Source organism: Schistocerca serialis, chromosome 5, assembly GCF_023864345.2.
Source record: "Schistocerca serialis cubense isolate TAMUIC-IGC-003099 chromosome 5, iqSchSeri2.2, whole genome shotgun sequence".
In the NCBI taxonomy this organism is placed as follows: Eukaryota; Metazoa; Arthropoda; class Insecta; order Orthoptera; family Acrididae; genus Schistocerca; species Schistocerca serialis.
The window spans coordinates 210916330-210939047 of NC_064642.1; the positions used below are offsets into that span (position 1 = coordinate 210916330).

Consider the following 22718-nt stretch of genomic DNA (forward strand, 5'->3'; position numbering starts at 1 on the left):
GTAAGCCTGCCTCTCCCTCCTATTGTCTTTCCATAACTGAGCTTACTTGAACCCAAAGTTTGTTTGAGCCTTCGAAGCCGTGCACCCATACGCTTTTGCACATGCCCAATGCATTCCAACTTTTCAACTACAAATTCATTTCCATATGGTTTCAGTTCCTCTATAGTCTTGAAACCTTTGGAGTCACCATCCCCAAGGTAGTATTTGTACCTAACGTTGTATCTGGGAACTGAATGTTCAAAAATTTGTTTCACTCCATCCACTTCCATTGCTCCACTTGATCCCCTAAAATTTGCCTCACAGGTTCCACTGTGCTCTCCTTTGATTTTATTTTTGCACCTACAATGTTTTGATAATATTGCAACATCTATCACTTTTGCACTATCACCACAAGTAGCAGTTACAACCCCATTCAGGGATTTATGACCCCTCTTTTGCCAGGAACCATCTAATGCCAGAGGTTGATGGAACAAGGCTGGAAGAAGTAGAATCTGTTAGATTTTTAAGTATTCTTGTGGATAATGAACTGAAATGGAAAAAAAACATATTAATAATGTCTGTAAGAAACTGAGCTCTGTCATATTCTTAATGATGCAGCTATCACAGTATTCAGACAAGAACCTTCTGTGTACAGTGCATCACGGACTTTTCGAACCATACTTACAGTATAGAGTGACTGGGGGGGAAACTCAAACAAACAAGAGACAAAACGAGTGTTCACATTACAAAAAAAAAACCAATTAGGACCATTTTAAGAAGAAAGACCTCTGAAACATGCAGAAACTGTTTCAAGAAGTTAGGTATCTTAATTTTTTCATCGTTGTATATACACAAAACAATAATGTACATCACAAAGGTAGTGAGGACTGGATTACAAATGCTAGTGTACACACCCAGAATACAAGAAGGAAGAATGAAGTACGGAACATAGCCCATTGACTGGAAATGCTAGAAAAAGGACCCCAGTACTCTGGTATCAGACTACTAAGAAGTCTGCCTAAAAACTTGTAAGATAGTGTACTTGACGACGACTTTCCAAAGAAATGTAAAGACTGTCTCATTGAAAAAGAGTTATACAGTGTTGCAGAATACCTGTGCCATTAAATTTATATATATTGTTATTCATCATCAATTATGTAAAAATGTAAGCTAAAGGGGTATAAAAATAAGTGATAATGAATGTTAACTACTTTGACATGTCCTATATTACACATACATTTACTTTACGCAATGTAATCTTACAGGATCAAATAAAATTCAATTCAATTCAAGAGAACCCAATGCAGTTTCCAGGAGCACATCTGAAGTTAATTCTTCTTGTATCACCGAGTGGGGTAGCACAGTGGTTAGCAAACTGGACTTGCGTTCAGGAGTGCTGTGGTTCAAACCCACATCTATCCATCCTGATTTAGGTTTTCTGTGATTTTCCAAAATTGCTTCAGGCAAATGCCAGGATTGTTCCTTCAAAAGGGACTGGCTGATTTCCTTCTCTATCTGTCCCTAATCAAAGTGTGTGCTCCATCTCTAATGGCCTTGTTGTCAACTAGGCATTAAAAACTAATCTCCTCCTCCTCTTTCATCTGTCAATAATGCTCCCTCCAAAGTAACATCCTGCAATCTACCAGCAAAAACTCCTTAATCCATTCACAATTTTCACTCCATACACCAAACAACTGTAATTCTGATAAGTGGAAGTGTGGCACTGAGTCATAAATTTTTTGGAAGCCAAGAAATACTGCATTCACTTGACTGCTTTGTTCCTATCTTGCAGGATGTCAAGTGAGAAAAGTGAAAGTGGATGCCAGATGATCAGTGTTCTGGGAATCCATGCTGGTTAACTTTAAGGTGGTCATCTGTCTGAGACACCTCATTATTTTTGAGCTCAGAATTCATTCTAAGGTCCTACAACAAATGTGTGTCAAGTATGTTAGATTATATTTTTGTGGATCACTTCTGCTAATCTACTTCTAGACAGCTTTTTTAAGCTGTTCCTCAGTGCCACTGTTGCTATTATCTATTTTAATCATCTTTAAAGTGTTATGAGAATTCGGTTTGGACAATACTTCTCAATTTTCCTTCATCAAGGAACATTCGAAAATGGAGTTAAACATTTCTGCCTTTGCTTCGCTGTGCTTTACTCTAGATCCCATCTCACCCATGAGTATTTGAACACTTTCGTGCTACTAACAGGCTATACATACAAATTTAATTTTTTGGGGTTTGGTGAGATACCTTTCAATAAAAACTTGCTACAGTTGCCATTGACGTACCATGCATTGCCCTCTTGACAGTGAAATGTTCTTCGTGCAGCTCTATGCTTTCTTGCACCTATTATGAAATGGTCTGTTTCATTAGATGTTTCTTTTTAGTAACTGTATATCATGAAGGGTGCCTCCAATCATGAACCATTCTATTAGGTAGAACAATCCAACACAAAGTGCTAGATTATATTTGTGTTATGAAACAGAATCATGTGGTATGGTGTTGACAAAGATGGAAAAATAGCTTTTGAAATGGAATTAAAATGTTCTGCTTTGGTGTCTTCCTTTGAGAGTTAAATTGTTGTGAAGTGACTGTACAAAGAACTTCACATTGGGAACAATTTCTTCAAGTTGGAAAGTATATTAACTACAATATAAAATGGATAGATTGTTACTCACCCCACAGAGGAGGAACAGAGCAGCGGAAGTTACTTGGGAAGAAGGCTATGCCCTTCCACCACTCAACACCTCTGTGTGCTGAGTAACATTTTTCATAATGTTCTTATTCCATAGCAGATTTCCATGTTTTAAAAGATCTCAACTGCTCTATTCGTTGCACTGTTTTAATGTTATTTGTAAACATTTTTCATCCATTGGAATGAAAACTCTCAAATAAATTCACTGTGCATGTAGGTCACTTCATATGTTGACACAAGTGACACAGATGATCACTGATTTCAATAGCCTATGTTTCCATACAACAAACATAATTTATTAACTCTGCAACCTCGTAATATTCATACAGCAAGTAAAAATTTTACCAATTTGCACTGAAAACTTAATTCCACAATTATCCAGAATACTACAGTGATCTGTGGTTGTCATGAAAACATTCCAGTGCTAAAAAAAAAAAAAAAAGAGGGTAGGGCCTTCCACACCATAAATTACATTTGTGAATTTACATCAGAGATGAAAGGGGAAAAGATGACAAGAACCTCTTGTGTTCTGACACAAGCATTAATTCAGTAAATTACCGTTCATTATTTCTTTACAGGTTACAGAGGTATGGGATCAGAAACATTACTTCATAGTTGTTTGACTCGTATTTAACTGAAGTGGAACAGTGAGTAGTGATGATGTCAATCTCAATCACTTCCCTAACAGGTTCCCCAAAAGCTCCTTTGGGATTTGACTCTTAGTTCAAATAGGTTGCTGTTGTACGTTTATAAATGACTCACTGCAGTTGTACATAAATGATGTTATTAAATATCAGTGAGCACTCATTCTTGTATGCAAGTGATGCATGTCTCAGTTGAAAATGAGGGATGAGTAGATATTTCAGAAGAGCATGAATCCTGGTTTCATTAGAACTATACAACTGAATGTAACAAAAACCCATATAATCCAATCAAAAACTAAAATGTGGAAAGTGGCAGAAATAAAGGTAAGTTGAAGTGATCAGGAAATGAGCTAAGTAAATGGTGTGATGCCCTTATGCCTAAATCTCGACCAGAATTCAAATTGAAAGGCACAAATAGACCGTTCAGCAAATGAATTGAATGACCTCACTTCTGCAGTGTCTTCTTATCAAATGTCACCATATGGACACCACAAAGCTAGTGCATCACACTTTCTAAATAATCCTGTTGGATGTGCAGATGGAAGATACAGACACATGAAATATGTGTAACATTGCCCTTACCTGCCTAAGGTATCTGGAGTAGGAATGTCGATGATATTGCAGGGCCACGCGGGATTAGCTGAGCGGTCTAAGGTGCTGCAGTCATGGCCTGTGCAGCTGATCCCGGCGGCAGTTTGAATCCTCCCTTGGGCATTTGGGCATGGGTGTGTGTGTTTGTCCTTAGGATAATTTAGGTTAAGTAGTGTGTAAGCTTAGGGACTGATGACCTTAGCAGTTAAGTCCCATAAGATTTCACACACATTTGAACATTTTGATATTGCAGGCTGGTCATGTGACTGTCCTTAAGTGAGCAAAAGTAAGGCTACCTGACAGCAGTCCCTCTCTGTTGATATTATCTGACTTTGCCTCTGCAAGTGAGCTACGACTGCCACTGTTGTTTATCAGTTCTTATTTAGACTTGTGTTGCATAATGCTTAGGCTTTTGAGCATCTGGTTTTCATCAGTGCCAGGCTTAGTAAAACTTAGTGTAATATCATACTTTCAATATGTGTGCACAGCAAATTAGTAGTGCTTGGACTTGTACCAGTTCCAAGTTCATTCACAAACTGTTACATTTTAATTTTTATCCAGAACCATGGCTGATACTAATTTCCATGAAGAACTATTATTGTTTCACAGCATGAGCAATATATAATTTTTAATCTTTTTTGGCAGAAGGTTGTGAGCAGTAAAGGTTTTTGACTGTAAAGTGAGAATTACACCTTTATTTCAATTATTCAATATGGCTTAATTTTCTGGGAAATTATTGTTAATGTTTCATGACTCCTCAGCAGCTCAGCGGCAAGTGCTAGACTATAAATCCAACGGTCACAGGTTGAGTCTCTGGATACTCCCGGATTTTAACCTGTTATATATCACTTCTTTTACCTCTGGCAATGTTTGTTAATGTGACAAATACAGAATTCACTGTGGTTCAGATGCCATGTTAAACTGTAGGTCCCACTGCAACTGAGTGGGTAAGACGTTTTGAAGGCCAGGGGAACGCAGTGGTGTACTTCCAGCAACAGAACCATGCCTAGTAAAGCAAACATTCAGTTTGACGACAGCCTTACTTTTACTTTAAGCTGCTTCGAGGTTACTATACTGAACGTCACACAGGAAGAGGACCCAGTTTTAGATAGCTCCGTGCATCCATTTCCATTGACTGTTGGCAGCTAATGAAAGTTAGTCTCCTTACAGAAACCTTTCTGAGAGTGTTGCTGGGCAACAATAACTGCCCTCTGCTGTAGTGAGAAATTGATATACTTTGGCAATAATTCAGTTTTAGTCACTGTTGCCTGTAACACCTCCTTGTAATTCTTAACAACATGTGATATATATATAAGATGAGGTGACTTACCGAACAAAAGCGCTGGCAGGTCGATAGACACACAAACATACACACAAAATTCAAGCTTTCGCAACAAACTGTTGCCTCATCAGGAAAGAGGGAAGGAGAGGGGAAGACGAAAGGAAGTGGGTTTTAAGGGAGCGGGTAAGGAGTCATTCCAATCCCGGGAGCGGAAAGACTTACCTTAGGGGGAAAAAAAGGACAATATATATATATATATACACACACACACACACACACACACCCCTGATCATTGTGCACCCAGCAGAGGTTCATGTTGTGCATTATTTTAAAATATTAAACATTTCTTCTTTGTAAATTTTTAACTTAAGATTTCCTTTTATAGTAACTACCATACACTTAAAAATATTGGTATTGGCCATGATTACAGTAACTTTCTACACATAGCTTACATCTCACTGTGCAGATATCACAGTTACGAGACTCATTTCTCTTCCCTCTCCCTCCTCCTACACATGCCCCTCCAGCTGCCACTTTTGTTGCTCCCTTGTATAGCTGGATGTTTCACGCCATATCTACAGCAACTGTTAAGTTGAATTTATTTGCAGCTTCAGAAAAACTGAGCACAATACAATTAATTTTGTGTGTCACTATGTTCTTCCCATTCTCAGGACAACTAATTTTTTCCAGACACTGACAGATAACAAAATCAGTAACGCTGAGAGTAAAATTCAAACTGCAGATGTTGGATTGGAATAAATTTCTCAAAGGTGCTTCTAATTTAATCTCTTAAAAACTAATTTGTAATGAACAGTGTACATATCACAGTTTAATTTTGCATTCAGCATAGTAATATGCCTTTCCTTCACTGTTCCCTCAGAAATGGATAATGTACCTTACTTTAAAAAGTTTCTCTCTGTGCTTTGATGACATACATTTACTGTTAAGAATGAGTGTCTCTCCCCTCTTATCCTCTCTGAATTTTAAAATGGAATATACCACCTAGTTTCAAGAGTTGTCGGTTTACTGGCTACTATTCTGTGTTGGAAATGATGTGTGTGTTTTTGGTCTCCAGAGTAGTGCATCCATTGACTAGGTGTAGAGTAACAGTCTGTTACACATTCCAAGACTTTCCATTTGTTTGGATCACTTCCTGTTAAGTGAAAGCTGACTTGCAGTGAGAGAGAGAGAGAGAGAGAGAGAGAGAGAGAGTGCGTGTGCGTGTGTGTGTGCGGGGGGGGGGGGGGGGGGGGGGGGGGGTGTCAAAACCTAGTTTTCTGTGCTCCAAGCTTCAATCACCTACAGGTGAGTTTTTATGTTGTCCTGTGTTACATATTGCTGCATCCAGAATTTTCAATTTTGTTGACTGGACAGATGAATGAACATCCCATTTAAAATAACTAGTTCCACATTTTATTACCATAATTTTGTTTCAGGTTGTGAAATTGGTAAGTGAAACATTCAATTATCCACGCATTGATCGAGAAAAGGCCCGCATGAAGAGAGCGATTATGGCACAGTTTCCAAATGTGGGACGACATTTCAACAGAATAGGCCTTAGGCCGAAGGTAAAGTGTCTTGATAAAAATAACTAATGACTGCATGAATTACACATTTTCACTTCAAGGAGTAGGAGGATCACATTTTATTATTCTGCTTTTTCAATTAAATGTGTATGGATTGCCTTTCATATGTAATTGATCTGATTTTTCAGGTTGGGTCTTTCCAGTTATTTGTGGATGGTTACAAGGATGCTGATTATTGGCTCAGGAGGTTTGAATTGGACCCTTTACCTGCAAAAGTTCAACGAGATTTTCAGCTGAAGTTTGAACGGCTTGTTGTATTAGATTATATAATTAGAAATACAGATCGAGGAAATGATAATTGGCTCATAAAATATGATCAACCAAATATTCAGTCACATATTAATTCAAATGGCGGAGAATTGCTGGATGCAACAGTAAGTTTTTCTTATTGTGGTTCTCTCTCTCTCTCTCTCTCTCTCTCTCTCTCTCTCTCTCTCTCGCAAGTCATTTATGGCTAATAGGAAAAACAGTTAGGGTTGTGCAATGTAAAGGTTTAGCTGAGCAACTTCTTACTGAATCTGTGCATGTTCAAACAAGCCCATAAATTGTTTGTAGCATGAAGGTCTCTTAACTACTGTAAAATGACTTCATTCGCAAAAAAAAGTAGTGAGCAGATGTTCAGATCAGCTTTGCTCTAAAGTTGACAGTACATCAGTCACTCCTTGTCTATTGTCTCCAAGCAGTTGAGACATTTCAGTATGAAAATCTTATTGTTCTGACCATGTGAGAACTGACTGCACCCTCAAAGACATTCGCTGCTCGTTTCATTAATACTTGTTCGTCATAGAATAGAATGCTTCTGAGGTACGGAAGCTAGAGGTAAATGAGGAGTAGGCCCTATGTGCTACACCCAAAAAGGATTTTTGGTTCATTCTGAATTTTCAGTTCAGATAATGCTGTAAGACAATGTTACAGTCACAAAGTTGTATTGTTTGTGACTACTACACTGTGACTGTAGAACTGAAGGTAAGTCATATCTGACGCTGCAGATAAATCTTCAGAAAAATGTAAAAGCTGTGTTACAATATGCGGACTGCATTGTTACAGCTGATAAAACCTGGCTTTCTTATGATAGTTTTCAAACAAGGTACAGATCTAGAATTAAGTGTTGAGGATAAGGTTACACCTGTGATAGTCAGATCATGCTATGTTAAGAAAAGAATGGTGATGGCCTTTAGTGAACCTGAGGAGTATTGGAACATGGAATGTTAGGCTCTTTGAGAAATGGTAAGCAGTGGATGTACCTTCAGTCTATCTTCATTTGAGTTTGTAACAATGAAAACAATAGATTATTGATAAAATTATTGAATTGTATAGAATGATAAAATTATTTAATTGTATAGAATGATAAAATTATTTAATTGTATAGATAAAAAAATCTACTCACAAAGTGGTGGCAAACACACACATAAAAGACTCTTGTGATTGGTAAGCTTTTGGAGCCAGTGGCTCCTCCTTCAGGCAGAAGGGTTGAAGGGGAAGGAAAGACTCTTTCCTTCTCATCCCTGACCTGTGGTTCTGGGCGACTTTAGTGAAATCTACCCCTTTTCCTAGATCTCTCCCATTGTTTCCCTTCACCCTTCTTCCTTCCCTTCAACCCTTCTGCCTGAAGAAGGAGCCACTGGCTCCGAAAGCTTGCCAGTCACAACGGTCTTTTATGTGTGTGTTCTGCTGCCACTTGGTGAGTAGTCATTTAAGTTTTGGTGCACTCTTGTAATATGAACACAATGGTAAAATTATATTGAAGTAAAAGAATAGATAGATAGTTGATCCTTTCCAAGAATTTTTGTGTATGCTAGGATATTTTGAAGACATTAACATAATGATTGTAACACCCACAATTCCAATGTGTATTCATAAAAACCAAGAAAGCTAGTACTTTGGTGATAATGCACTACAAATATTTCAAGTAACTTCCTCTTCTTATCAGACTTCATTCCTTGTTTCTGATATTTTTGGCTGTTGACATGTAATATTCTGAGAACTAGTGAAATGAAATTGTATATCCATTCTTGTTATGTTTTAGAGAAGATTACTCGGGACGATTTGTATCTGTTACCTCAATGTATAAAACTAGTTTCGTCACTTACAGTAGATCTTTTTTCCTAGGAATGGAATGTTGTTCAGCTACCAGAGATAGATATAGCAGCTATAGATAATGGTCTTGCATTCCCTTTTAAACATCCTGACTCGTGGAGAGCATATCCATATCATTGGGCATGGCTGCCTTATGCTAAAGTTCCATTCAGCAAAGAAATTAGAGAACTTGTTCTGCCTCAGCTGTCTGATATGAACTTTGTTCAGGATCTTTGTGATGATCTCTACCTACTGTTCAAGGTAAGTAATGACAAATGTACAAACTCAGATGTTTCAGTAAATTAAATGATAGTAAAACATTGTACAGTTACAGTTGCATAAAACCCGTGAAATAATTAGTAGAGGTTCTATTAAGGAAGCTGTAATATACCATCAGTATAAGGCCTCACTCGTTACAGGACATTCCAGTACAGAGATGATTGACGAGTGTGGAAGAACTGTTAATAGTTGTGTATATTTAACTTACTTCTTTGACACGAAATTGGCAGCAAGCAATTAAAATCTATTATCATAACATTGTCTTATGGCGTAATGTGTTGTTTATTTCTGATTTGGTTCTTCGAGCAGCAATCACCGTATTGTGTTCACCAGATGTTATATTGAATTTGTTACTGTGCTGCAGGGTTGGGGTTTGTTGACCAGTTGCTGATTTGTTTAAAATCAATGCTGTACGCTCTGTATTGCATATACAATGTGAACTCCCTTAATTGCTCACTTAATTGCTGATTACTCCTCTTCTTATCTGTGATAGATTGTTTCATCCTTGGCATTGTTTGATAATTGATTGAATCACAGTATAAAAAATTGTGCCATAAGATTCGAATAAGATGGCATCTTTAGTGAATGCTTCAGTCTGGGATGACATTCCATACTTGTGGATTACCATGCAGTAATCTTCCAATATCTGACAAAAACATTCAGTATGTTACTTCACTACCTTTAGACTACCTTAGACTACAGCTAAGTGTTCACAACTAATCACATCTGTAGACTCCTTTCCAACAAACTGTCATGCCAGAGCACAAGCACCTGTAAAAACTCATTGTTAAACCGTACATTGTCAGACACTCGGAGGTTGTGTCTGTTTTCATATTGACTGAGATGCAGCAATAGTGACCGACAACTAAACTACTGATTGCAAGATAAGCAAAGTGCAGAGACTACAGAGGTTATTGGTCAATCCTTATGTGCATTGTCTATTGGCCAAAGCTGTTTCGACAGTCATACCATTCTCAGGGAGGCATTTAACCCGCAGTATGTGGATGGTGTAATTAAAGTTGTTAGCAGGATGTTTTCTGTACCACGACTCGGGCATATGCATTCAAGTGGTCATGAACATGATCAAGTTTGTTTATATTAAGATTTCTGGTGAGTGAATGTTGCTTTTAATGTACACTGTGGACACTCTTGTCCTCCAAGATGAAAACAGCCATGATCACAGAGCTGTACACATGAGTTCCTTCAGTATGGGAGCTCTGCAGAGTCTGATCTACATGTACGTACATACATACATACATACTCCACAAGCCACCATAAGGCCCGTTATGGGGAGACCCTGTACCACTGCTAGTCATTTTCTTTCCTGTTCCACTCGGCAGTGGGAAAAGAGGCTATCTATATCGCTCCACATGAACCATAATTTCTTTTATCTTTGTGATCATCACATGAAACGTGCATTGGCAGCAATAGAATTGTTCTGCAGACAGCTTCACATCCCGGCTCTCTGAATTTTCTCAGTAGTGTCCCTTGAAAAGAGTATCGCCTTCCTTCCAAGGATTTTCATTTGAGTTTCTGAAGCATCTCTGTAATAGTTGCATGTTGTCCGAACATACCGCCTAACAAATCGAGCAGCCCAACTCTGAATTGCTTCAGTGTCATCCTTTAACTTCACCTGGTGCGGATCCTAAACACTTAAGCAACACTCAGTAATAGGTTGCAGTAGTGTACTATGTGGTCTCCCTTATAGATGAACCACACTTTCCTAAAATTCTCTCAATAAACCAAAATCTGCCATTTGCCTTCCCTACTACTATCCTTACATGCTCATTCCGTTTCATATTTTGCCGCATTATGCCCAGATATTTAAACGGCTTCACTGTGTAAAGTGCACACTACTAATGCTGTATTCGAACATAACAGGTTTGTTTTCTCTACTCATCTTCATTAACATATTTCTCTACATTTAGAACTTACTGCCATTAATCACACCAACTAGAAATTTTGTCTATGTTATCTTGTATCCTCCTGCAGTCACTCAACAACGACAGCTTCTCGTAGACCATAGCACCATCAGCAAACAGCCGCAGTTTGCTTCTCACACTGTCCACCAGGTCATTTATAGAAATGGAAAGTAATAACAGTCCTAAACATCAGTTGAGTGACTTGTGAAGAAACCGTCATAATATTGTACTATTAGTTCAATCTTCACTTTCTAATTAATGACAAATTTTGTACAAATCACATCAAATTCTTATCTTAGCAGTTCTACAGTGACTGTTGATCATTGACAAAGATGCGTTATATTTTGTTTATTGTTTTCGTTAATATTGTTTTGTTAAACAGGTAGCTTTAGAGCTTCTGTTTTTTTGTGATGACAAGCCACAGTCTATGCCCCTGGTCGTTGCACCCTGTTTTTTCTCTCTTGCCATTAGCCCAAACTGGCAGCATGCGACCTGAACCTAAGCTGCAACCAAAAATTTCACTTTCATTTAGCAGCACACCAAAGCTGTTAATATATAGCAGATAACAGTATCACCTCATTTCAGCCGACCCTTGTGTGCCCAGCTTTGACTGTTTCAAGCTTAATAAAGGCGATAAACTGCTTATTCCAAAGTGAGTGATGGATGTAGGTGTGGTTAACTTCTGAGACTTAATGATTTATTTCCACATATTACACTACATTAATACTGTCATGAATAGGTAAAGCAGATTCCCTGATACATGAAGAATGTAATACTAAACTAGTTAAAAATCAATGAATAACACAACACACAGAGTTGTACATGTCACACGAAATATTTATGCACACTGCCAATGAGCGTGTTGTTGTGATGTGATGCTCTACACGATACACACGCCCACCCCCTCCCTCCCCAGTGTCAACAGTATCTGAGAAGAAATTGGGCAGGATATACAGCACGTGTTGTCGCTGTTTTCTGGAAACCACGTGTTTCGTTACTGAATTCAGTGCTACCAGCTTTCTGTGCGGAAACCTCACTCAACATCACTTTCTTCATTACTGCACACGTTGATTGTTGTATCTTGTTGGCATCCTGTTGGACACAAAAAGCACTATCTTTATGTTAACACTGCCTACCTTCAGTATCACAACTGTGACCGGAACGGTTGCAGGGTTGAAGTGACGGAACGCTCGGTGCAACCCGCGGAGCGGCCCGCAAACACAACACAAACGGGAGAGGACGGACATGACCAACGAAGGACCTTACGAACAACAACAAGATTGAAACAACGGAGTCACAAGAAAAGCTAACTAGACAAATTCGTTCACTCATACACAGAACAAGAAAGTAAATACGCTGTCTAAGGCGAGGCAATATGTCTGGAGACGTACGCAAGATTAGACTGGCCGGCTGAGTGAGAGGCCAGTGCTTAAGTACATGATTGGGGATGCCGCTATTGGCCGCCGGGACCATGTGTTCCACTGTGGTGCCCTCACACTAAATTTGGGCCAGGAGGCGCGCATCGCCACAGCTTATGGCACGATGGTGCAGGGACCTCTAGGGGTCTTCAACGTCCGTGTCGTCTGGTGCGGATTCAAATTCCACGGTACGCAGTACCAGATTCCTCCTCCCTGAAACCTGCGCGCAGGGGCAGAAACGTCCCGGACGGTGCCAAGGTGGGCGGCAGTGGAAAGAAGAGCCAGGCTCATCAACCGCCGTTGGCGGAGAGGAAGGGACACTCGAGGTATCCATGACGGCCAACCCAGAGTACAGGGCGGGGGAGGGAGCTGCCGATCCACCCAGGGGCGAGGAGGGCCGGCAGCAGGCCATCAGGGAGATGGCAACTGGAGGCAGGGGCGGCAACTCGTGGGCCACGTCTGTACCCATAGAAGGTAGGGGAGGAGGTGGTGGTGCGAGTCCTGCAGGGGCACACAGGCTAAGCTGATTATAATGGCGGCGCTCCAACCCTTTCAACGTCACATGCCGCCCATGGGCCGCGACAAACATGGCGGGCATCCAACCCACCTTGCACCCGTATTCGTGGGCCCACACGGCCATGCTGTGGTGTGACAGACCAGGAGTGGGGGTGGGAGGGGAATGGCATCAGCAAATAGAGCAGGGTCCATGGCTGTCGCCCATGAATGAGCTCCGCCAGACTGCGTCCGTCAATTGACACAGTGTAATAGGTGCTCAAAAACAGGGTGACGGCCGATGTGGTTGGGGATGTGTCGACCGCCTTTGTCAACTGTTGTTATAAAGTGCAGAAAAGCCTCTCAGCCGGGCCATTGGATGAAGAGTGGAAAGGGGGGCTATGGCTATGTTTGATACTGTTGGCCTGACAGAAGTCGTGGAAGGACGACACCATGAATTACGGGCCATTATCGGAGACCAACGTGTGTAGCAGCTCCTCAATGGCAAGAACATGGGCCAGGGCTGTGAGTGTAGCCCCCATGGTGGTGGATGCCATGTGGACAACATATGAGTATTTGGAGTAGGCATCAACGATAAGTAACCACATGGACCCAAAATGGGCCCGCAAAATCAATATGGGTGCAATCCCAGGGCCGGCGAGGCACAGGCCAGGGTGCAAACAACTAAGGGGTGGCTTGGCTTGTGACATGCACACACAGTGCACCCACGGACCAGGTGGTCAATATCACCATCAATGCCGGGCCAATACACGTGTCGGCGAACCAAAGCTTTCATACGGGACATACCCCAGTACTCGCGGTGTAACAAACTGAGCACCCGAAGCTGCAAATCCGGAGAGACGACCACCCGATGGGCATCTGACTCCGTGGCCAACAGGACATCATCGACAGGTGGCAACAGGGGCTGAAATCGGACTGCATCCAACGAGTAACATAGGAGGGCCATCCGTGGACCATGTAGTGGAGAACCTGCTGCAAAATAGGGTCACGGCAGGTAGCTGTGGTAATGTGAGCAGCCATGATAGGCAGACTGTCCAGTGCATCCCGGTGGGCGGAATCAATGTGAAAGCAGAAGACCTCCTGTTGGGCAAAGGCAGGATCGGGGCCTGCTGGGAGACGTGACACAGCATCCGTGTTAGAATGGTGGGCAGAGTGCTTATACCGGATGGTGTAAGCGTAATTTCGTAAAAACAATGCCCAGCACTGGAGACGTTGAGCCGTCCACTCAAGTAGGTGAGAGTGGGGTCCGAAAAGTGTAACCAAGGGTTTATGGGCCATCAGGAGGGTGAACTTTGCCCCAAAAAGATAGGTGTGAAATATTTGGACAGCAAACACGATCGCCAGGACCTTCTTTTCAATGTGTGAGTAGTTCCGTTGGGCCGGGGTCAACATCTTAGAGGCATAAGCAATGGGCTGTTCGGAGCCATCGGCATGCTGATGCGCGTGGACAGCCCCAATGTCGTATGCTGACGCATCAGCTGCCACAACCAAGGGGCGCTCCGGAGGGAAGGGAGTAAGGCAAGGGGTGGACTGCAGCTTTGCCTTTAAACAGAGGAAAGCCTGGTCACAGGCAGGAGTCCAATCAAAAGGTACCCCTTTGCAATGCAAGTGATTGAGGGGTTGAGTAACGGAGGCAGCCTGGAGCAAGAAATTTAAGTAACCTTACCCAAAAACACCTGGAGTTCTGATAAGTCCTTGGGACGAGGAAGGGCTTCAATGGCCAAGACATTACAACCTGAAGGGCAAATGCCATCTTTGGTAAGTTGGTGTCCTAAGTATTCCACCTCTGGTTGAAAAAAAAAACAACACTTGTCCAGTCGACAGTGTAAACCTGCGGACTGCAGAGCGTGAAATAAGGTGCTGAGATTTTGCAAGTGTTCCTGGTGGGAACGCCCGGTGGCCAAGAGGTCATCCAGATAATTCACGCAGGTAGGGATAGGCTGTGTAAACTGCTCCAGGAACTGCTGGAAAATGGCCGGCGCCAAAGAGACACCAAAGGGAAGGCGATTGTACTTGTACAATCCAAAAGGCGTGTTGATAACCATGATGCTCTGAGAGTCGGCATCCAAGGGTAACTGGTGGTATGCCTCAGCCAGGTCAATCTTTGAAAAATACTCTCCCCCAGCAAGCTTGGCAAGAAGGTCTTCATGTCGGGGAATGGGGTAAGTGTTGACGAGGGACTGAGCATTGACAGTGGTGCGGAAGTCCCCACACAGCCGAAGAGACCCATTGGATTTCGGTATGACCACCAATGGTGTCGCTCAGACACTGTAAGTCAGAGGCTTCAGAATGCCAGCGGCGTGGAGCTGATCAAGTTCCTGCTTGACTGCTGGCCTTAAGGCCACCGGAATGGGCCGGGCCTGGAAAAAGCGAGGCTGTGCATCCGTCCGAAGGGTGATATGTGCCTGAAAACTGGAAGCACATCCAAGATCCATCACAAACGCCACCAAAGCAGAGCACAGATCATCCAAGTCCTGAAAGGAAACAGGTGAGAAAACAACCTTAACTTCATCGGAAATGGAAAAGCCAAACAGTTGAAACACAATCCAGGCCAAAAAATACCCGAAGCTGACGGATGTTCGACGACCAACGACAGAGGGTAAGGAGCCGGGGAACACACTTGTACATCGCCTGGACGACGAACTGCCCACGAAGGGGTATTGAACCATCTCTGTAGGCGACCAAATGGCGAGAAGGTGGTGACAACTTTAGAGCCTAGCCAGGTATATGTCACCATATTAATCGGAGACGGTGGCCCCAGTGTCGACCTGAAAACTTGACATCCTCAATGAAAAGGCAGAGTGTGAGGAAAAGCTCCCGCATGGGTCATGTGGGTTCCGCACCAGCGGGTTGTCCTGTGGGACGACCAGTTGCAGAGCATGGACGGTATCTTGAGGCCCAGGAGGGGCAGGACCGAAGCGAGTCAAGTAACTACGACAAACCAATCAGATGTGGCCCTACTTGTTACACCGCATGTAGATTTTCCAGTGGTGGGGACAATCAGCTTGAGAATGTGCAGTAAAGCACTGTCAGGGTGTATACGACCCGGGAGATCCGGGAATTTTTTCATCTGGGAAAAACCCGGGATATTTTTAGAATTCCGGGAATTTTTCATTGTTTTAGTTTTCAGTTAAATTTTTGTAATTTTGACTGGTAAGAACCGATACTGTAACAAAAGATATTACTGTATCCCACTATTGCAGAATAATACTTCAGCAATAAAACATAAAAGAGAGAAAAAAAAAATTAAAGTGCATAGGAAATGTGCCATATACAAGAACGACACACAGTGCTCATGCAAGCGTCTGTCAATTGAAAATGTGTCAAAGGCTTTAGGGAGACTATGCAGTGCTTCATAACAACCAATTGCCTCCAACTAGCGCGAAGTCGCAACTGTTTATATCCGATTTCTTTTAGCAGTTAACGCGCGGGCGCATGCGCAGGTGAGTCACGTTTGAGTAGTAGATTCTCCCGCTTCTGGCAACAGGAATGTGGCTGTTGGCTGTGCAAGCAGTCGCAGCAAGCAGCTAGATGCTACCGGGAAAAGGCGGCGCCAAATTCATATTCTTGAGGAAAAAAACTTGTTTCACAAAGTGCCTAGCACCCAGCGCACATTTTCCTATCGATTATTCATATGATTTTGAAACGCTTCCCGGTTAGTTTTTGAACACATTTTAAGTTGATTTGTGAATGAATCATAAGTTGACTTTTGAATGCATGCATAGTGTACGTGATGTCTCTGTCAGGAGAATCCTCGTCGCATCTAGGAAATAAACTTTCCGCAGACAAAATGGGACGGGGCTATACGAGCTGAGGGAGTAAAGCCGAACGGATGAATGCCAATCGCTGTCTGATTATGTGGTTGATTTGGTTTGTGAATGATCAGCGTTGCTATAATTAGTAGCGAAATCCATAGATTCAGACTACCAGAATGGAAATAAATGACTGACAGGAATAACAGGAGAGAAAGATTACGTATTATCTTCTCGGTGTATAAAAGAAAACAAAATTTTGACAGAAAATTTTTGGCCAAATCTTTACACTAGTAAGGACCAGTAGTGCAGTCCCTGGCTAGCAGCCCTGTAAGTTCTGTTCTGGAAGTAACGCGGAAAACGTGTTGAGGAATACGTAATAACGCCTAACCGGAAAATAATCGCGGGATAGATAAACCTGTGATTCTGGCAGGTTTAGTGAAGTTAATCGGCGAACAAATTTTGACAGTGGCAGCAATAGCTATAGAATTGGTGATGACAAGATTGTTTGTTAGAATGAGGAAGGAGAAGAAATGGGGACATCACACAAATTATGGAAGAATAAGACGATTCCAAACTTACATAAAAATTTCGTAATACTACTTTTCGATCTCATGCTTGAGAAGCTGGTGCGTATGAATGAAATGTGAAACTATTTCCTAACATAAAGCTTTTTGCTTGTAGTAGGCCTAATAGGCATTTGATATTGGTACTTCGTGGATTATATTCTGTCGTGTTATAAAAGTGCCAATTTGTGCCAAAACAGTCTCGTTTATTTGGTTTGTTACAAAATTGCTGACATATTAGAAAGACCTATTTTGTTTTATCTAGCATACAGTGACAAAATAGACATAATCAAATCGAGAAACCACATCAGTCTTTAGTATTTTTTGTATTAACGGCTTTTTCAGTATCAGATAATGACATTTTGATTTTGCATGTAGCAAAACGTTTGACGAACTTTGATGAGGTAATAGATTCTTTCGCAGAAAGGAAAGCACGCCATGTAGAGCTGTAGCAAGATTAGAAAGAGAAAAATGGTAGGAGCTAAGGTTGGAAGAAGTGTGTAATTTCTTGCTTATTTCTTGTCAGTATTGGTTTTATATATCCTATATTTAATTTTGTGTCACATAAAACAGCAAGCTATTAACTAATAGGCAATAAAGAGTTCAGATTTTCTGAAGAGTTCTTGTTCTCTCGATTACAAATAATCCCATCTGCTATTAATTGCGAGATTTTTTTTAAAGAGGGGCAGGCTGTTAAACCGGCCGACTGGGAGCAGGAGAGGCACCGCAGGACATTTCAATTTCCACTCTCCTGAATATAGTTTGAATGTGCGGTAGAAAAATGCTTTATGAAGAGGCATGGCACTGCACTTTGGCATACTTAAGACCAAATAATACGTCTTACATTTCCTCGAATACATATGTTTTATGTTTCAGACTTTTCAGAAAGATGTGCGCTACAAGATGAACGTATTTTGAAAATTCGATTTTTTTTAGTATTGACCCAGTTCGCAAATGTCGTAGACCTGGGGCTGATGTGCAGAGCAGTCTGAGTTATAGTGGGTAGTCTCCACGTGACCCGTATTTAGATTTAGTGATTTTGCTGTTTCCCCTTCGTTTACTCTCACGTCAAATGAAAACAAAACGGATATCTGTGTCCGGGAGCTATCAAGTGAATTAAAACACATTCACATAATTACGGAAGGCTGAAATATGTCATTAGTTTCAGATTTTATTTTATTTCCACCTTTCTGACAGTCAAGTATTAATCGCCTTGCGGAACAATGAAGTTATTTTTGTCTGTTTGCTAAAGAAATTTGACTTTCGTTAACCTTTTCCGCAGAGGCAGTCAATGTACTTGAAACAAAATGTTTAATTCCACAGTACTGGCTAGTTTCAACTGTTTGCTGCATTTCAAGTGCACATTTTCATTTTCTAGCGCGTATGGCATTATGCCATAATAAAGAACCAAACATGATAAAATACAGTTCTGGTGCTCCAAGAAAATTTACATCCCGAAAACCACACTGGAAAGCTTAATATCAGGTCGAGGTCTACTTCATTGGGAATCTGGACATACGAATATGCACTTTAAATGTGCACATTTTAGTATGGTTCACGAAATTCCGATGTTCTTGGAGTATCCACCGATGTCTTGTTTCTTTTATGACATAATGTATGTATGATCTTTCAATGTTTCACACGTACGTATATACAGGCTTCCTACGTCATGGTAGCTGCGCAAGCGCGGTGTCGCCTGTTATCTGCGCTCTCTGGCAACTGCTGAAACGAACCTATTTCTAACAGGTCGCGGGAAAATATTGCGAGTAGTGGTTTGAAAAGCATTACTTTCAAAATAAATGTCCTTTTACGTAAACTGAACTATGTGCAAGAATGTACCATGAATTTATTAAATCACAGAGCGTTGATTTTCATTTAAAAATCAACTCTTTGATGACGAGCCATTTAGAAGAATTTCGATCCCTGGAGATCAGACATTTATGTCATTATTAAAAATGTTATTGGCACTTTTGTGTGATATATTTAAAGTGTAACATGGGCAAAAAAGATCAACAGTATATGCGAAAGCTTAGCTTCTCTTGCAGCTTGAGACTAATATTAAATGTGAAAGCTATGCTTTTCGTGTAACAACACTATGCATATTAATTTAAACTATTAACTTTGTGTGTTTGTGCTACTTGACAGTGATGTTGCTGTTGACTGACTACATCACGTGTCGTATGCTCTGAATATTCGTTGTCATCGGCTGGCGAGATCACGTGACATGAGCTACGAACGGCTCAAAAAGCGCATCGAAATCTCGATATCAATGATTCGGAAAGTAACATGTGGTGTTTGGTGGAATTCCAATGTATGCCTTCGTAATACGAAAATACGCAGAGTACATATTCCTGCACATCAAAGATGTTTCCAAAACGTTTCTTTTTCCCTGAGTTCCGTTTTCTAAAGTGCCGGGAAATTGTACACCCGTGTATAAAACCATAACCATTCAAAGGATTGAAACGCTTGTGTATAAAACCATAACCATTCAAAGGATTGATAAGGGAAAATATACTGTCACCCGGGAGAAAGTGTATTTTTAACCGGGAAATCCAGGAAAAATCCGGGAATTTGTTTTCCTTGTCCACGTATACACCCTGACTGTGGTTGAGATGGAAGTGAGCTGCGCGACCAGTGACAAGTGGCAACCGGAGGCGCTGATGCCATAGAGACGTCGGACAACGAGGAGTCCTGACGGCGCTGGCCTCTGTCGGCTGGGCCACATTGATGTCACGGGGACGGAACTCGACGTGACGCCTCTATTGCCGCCACCTGCGGCCGTGCCATAAGACGCTCGTTAGCCGCTTGAGCAATTTCAAAGGAGTGGGCAATGCAGAGGGTCTCTTCGATTTTCAATGCCGCAGTACAGACCTCAGGATCGGGAGCCAGCTGAACCACAACATCTCAGATCAGGGAGTCCACATACGAAGCCTTACACTGCTGATTGGTGCATGTAAAATCACATTGATGGCCGAGACCCAGCAAGTCCATGACCCAGGAACGATAAGATTGACTGTTTATGGTACTGGTGGAACTCCAGCTGAGAGGCAACCATATGGTAGCGCTGTTAATAATAGTTCGTCAGCAAAAGGCATATCTCCTGGAAAGAGAGAGCCATAGGATCGGACAAAAAAAATGGTGCCAACTTGCGGAGAAGAAAGATAAGTGTCTGGGGAGGCCCAAGACAAAAACAACAACCGCTGCAAGGAGTCATCCGTGACTTGAAAAGCCGTGAAACGTTGTTTCAGTCGATGCAAGTATGTCTCTCAGTCTTCTTTAGCGTCATCAAATGGTGGGAACGATGGCGAATGTGGGAACGCATAGGACACCCGAGGACTCGGAAGCTGTTGTGGTAATGCGTACAGGGCATCGACTTTGTCCATTAACAATTGCAGTGACTGCTGTAAGATGTCTAACTGGAGCTGCTGCTGCTGCTGCGTGAGCTGCTGCTGTTGCTCCAGCAGACAGACCAACTTCGCCTCCATGCCAACGACGACGACCGTTAACCTCATCACCAAAAATGTTGTAACTGCGACTGGAACAGTCGTGGGGTTGAAGTGACTGAACATGCGGCGGGACCCGTGGAGCGGCCCACGAACGCAACACAAATGGGAGAGCACAGACATGACCAACGATGGACCTTAAGAACAACTAAAAGATTGAAACAACGGAGTCACAAGAAAACCTTACTAGACAACTATATCCACTCGTACACAGAACAAGAAAGTAAATACACTAAGGCGAGGCAATATGTCCAGAGATGTATGCAAGATTAGACTGGCCGGCTGAGCGAGAGGCTGGTACTTAAACACATGATCGGGGGTGCCACTATTGGCCTCCAGGACCATGTGTTCCACTGTGGGACCCTCACAATAAATATAGGCCAGGAGGCGTGAGCTGCCATGGCTTATGGTGCGATGCTCCAGAGACCTCTGCGGGTCTTCGATGTCCATGTTGTCTTGCGCGGATTCAAATTCCATGGCGCGCAATACCAGAGATATTTTGATGTCATGATTATATCAGTCAGTCCAGAGTCAAAGATTTCGGCTCAGAAAAGAATAGTTCGTGACTCACTTTGTATTTTCTTCCTCTAATAAATACTTTCACCAAGTATTCTCTTGTTTCCTTGACAATCACCAAGCTCCAAGGGAACTAATTTACTGTACTTTAATTTTGAATTGAATTCTGGATGGTTGCTGGATTGTACATCCAGTTGATGTTAATTGCTTTGTTTCAGTATGGAAGCTAGATTCTGATTCCTTCATATCCATCTTTATTTTTACATGTTGCTTAATGGAAATGAATTTCCTTTAGCAAGAATTAAGCCCTCAGTAAAACTTCGAAGTTAATGCAGCAAAATATTTACATAAAAAAGAATTGAATCACAAAGCAACCTATGCACTCAGTTAAAACTTCCGTTCTCTCAGTGAGAATGATCAAAATTCCTACAGCAGTCTTAATTTCATTGTTTTCTAGTCTTTTAGATTGTGGAACACTATAATTTAGAAAAAAGAAGTATTTTGAATAGTTCTGAAATTGCCTTGGAATTGTGAGCATGAAATATTTCAGATTGAAGTTTGCTCTGTCTTTAAGAATTATTTACTTATAATTCACCAAACATAACATAATAGAAAATTACACAAAGCTCCCTTACATTTCTCGTCTTTAAGAAAATTAGTTGAAGAGTCTTACCTTGCCATGTAGTGACGTACATTGTTGTGTGCGTTGTTTAGGTGAGCAATCAACAAACCGAGGTTGCACTATTCTTTCACATCTCTGATTCATTAATTACTTGTTGACCAATACAACACCATTTAAAGCCATTGCTACAAAGCCATTGCTACTTTGGTGCCCATAGCTCCATAACTTTCAGCATCATTAGTGTGCAAATTCTTGCATCCAAGCTCTACAGTTCAATCGCACATCCGGCCATTCTGATTTAGATTTTCCATGATTTCCCTAAATTGCTCCAGGCAAATGCTGGGATGGTTCCTTTGAAAGGGCACGACTGACTTCCTTCCCCATCCTTCCCTAATCTGATGAGACCGATGACCTCGCTGTTTGGTCTCTTCCCCCAAACAACCCAACCATGCTCTACAAATTTCAGACGACCACTTAATAGCATGCACATTAGTGCCATATCACTTTATAGTTGTTGAAACGCAATTCTTACTACAAAAAATTTTTTATGTCACCAGCCATAGACAACATTACTGTTCAGTTCAAAACCTCAATGTGTCCTGTCCTCCTTGCTTCTCACAACACCACTGTGTGTCCCTGTCGTGCAGCCTGTCACAGCTCACAGCCATTGTTATTATGACTTTTAAATTCAAGTAGTTATTTTATAAACCCTCTCAGTTGTGCAATAAAATACATTTACAAAAATAATTATTACAACTCCTCCATATTAAC

General features: G+C 41.5%; 1 protein-coding gene across 2 annotated transcripts in view; it reads left to right on the top strand.

Annotated features, from left to right (window-relative positions):
- LOC126481243 (phosphatidylinositol 4-kinase type 2-beta) overlaps positions 1-22718 on the top strand; it is a 50885-nt gene that overhangs the window by 13974 nt on the left and 14193 nt on the right. For both annotated transcript variants that reach the window (XM_050104858.1, XM_050104857.1), the window contains exons 4-6: positions 6631-6762; positions 6909-7154; positions 8890-9117. In XM_050104858.1, the coding sequence (XP_049960815.1) occupies positions 6631-6762; positions 6909-7154; positions 8890-9117 (606 nt within the window). The remainder of the gene's footprint in view (positions 1-6630; positions 6763-6908; positions 7155-8889; positions 9118-22718) is intronic.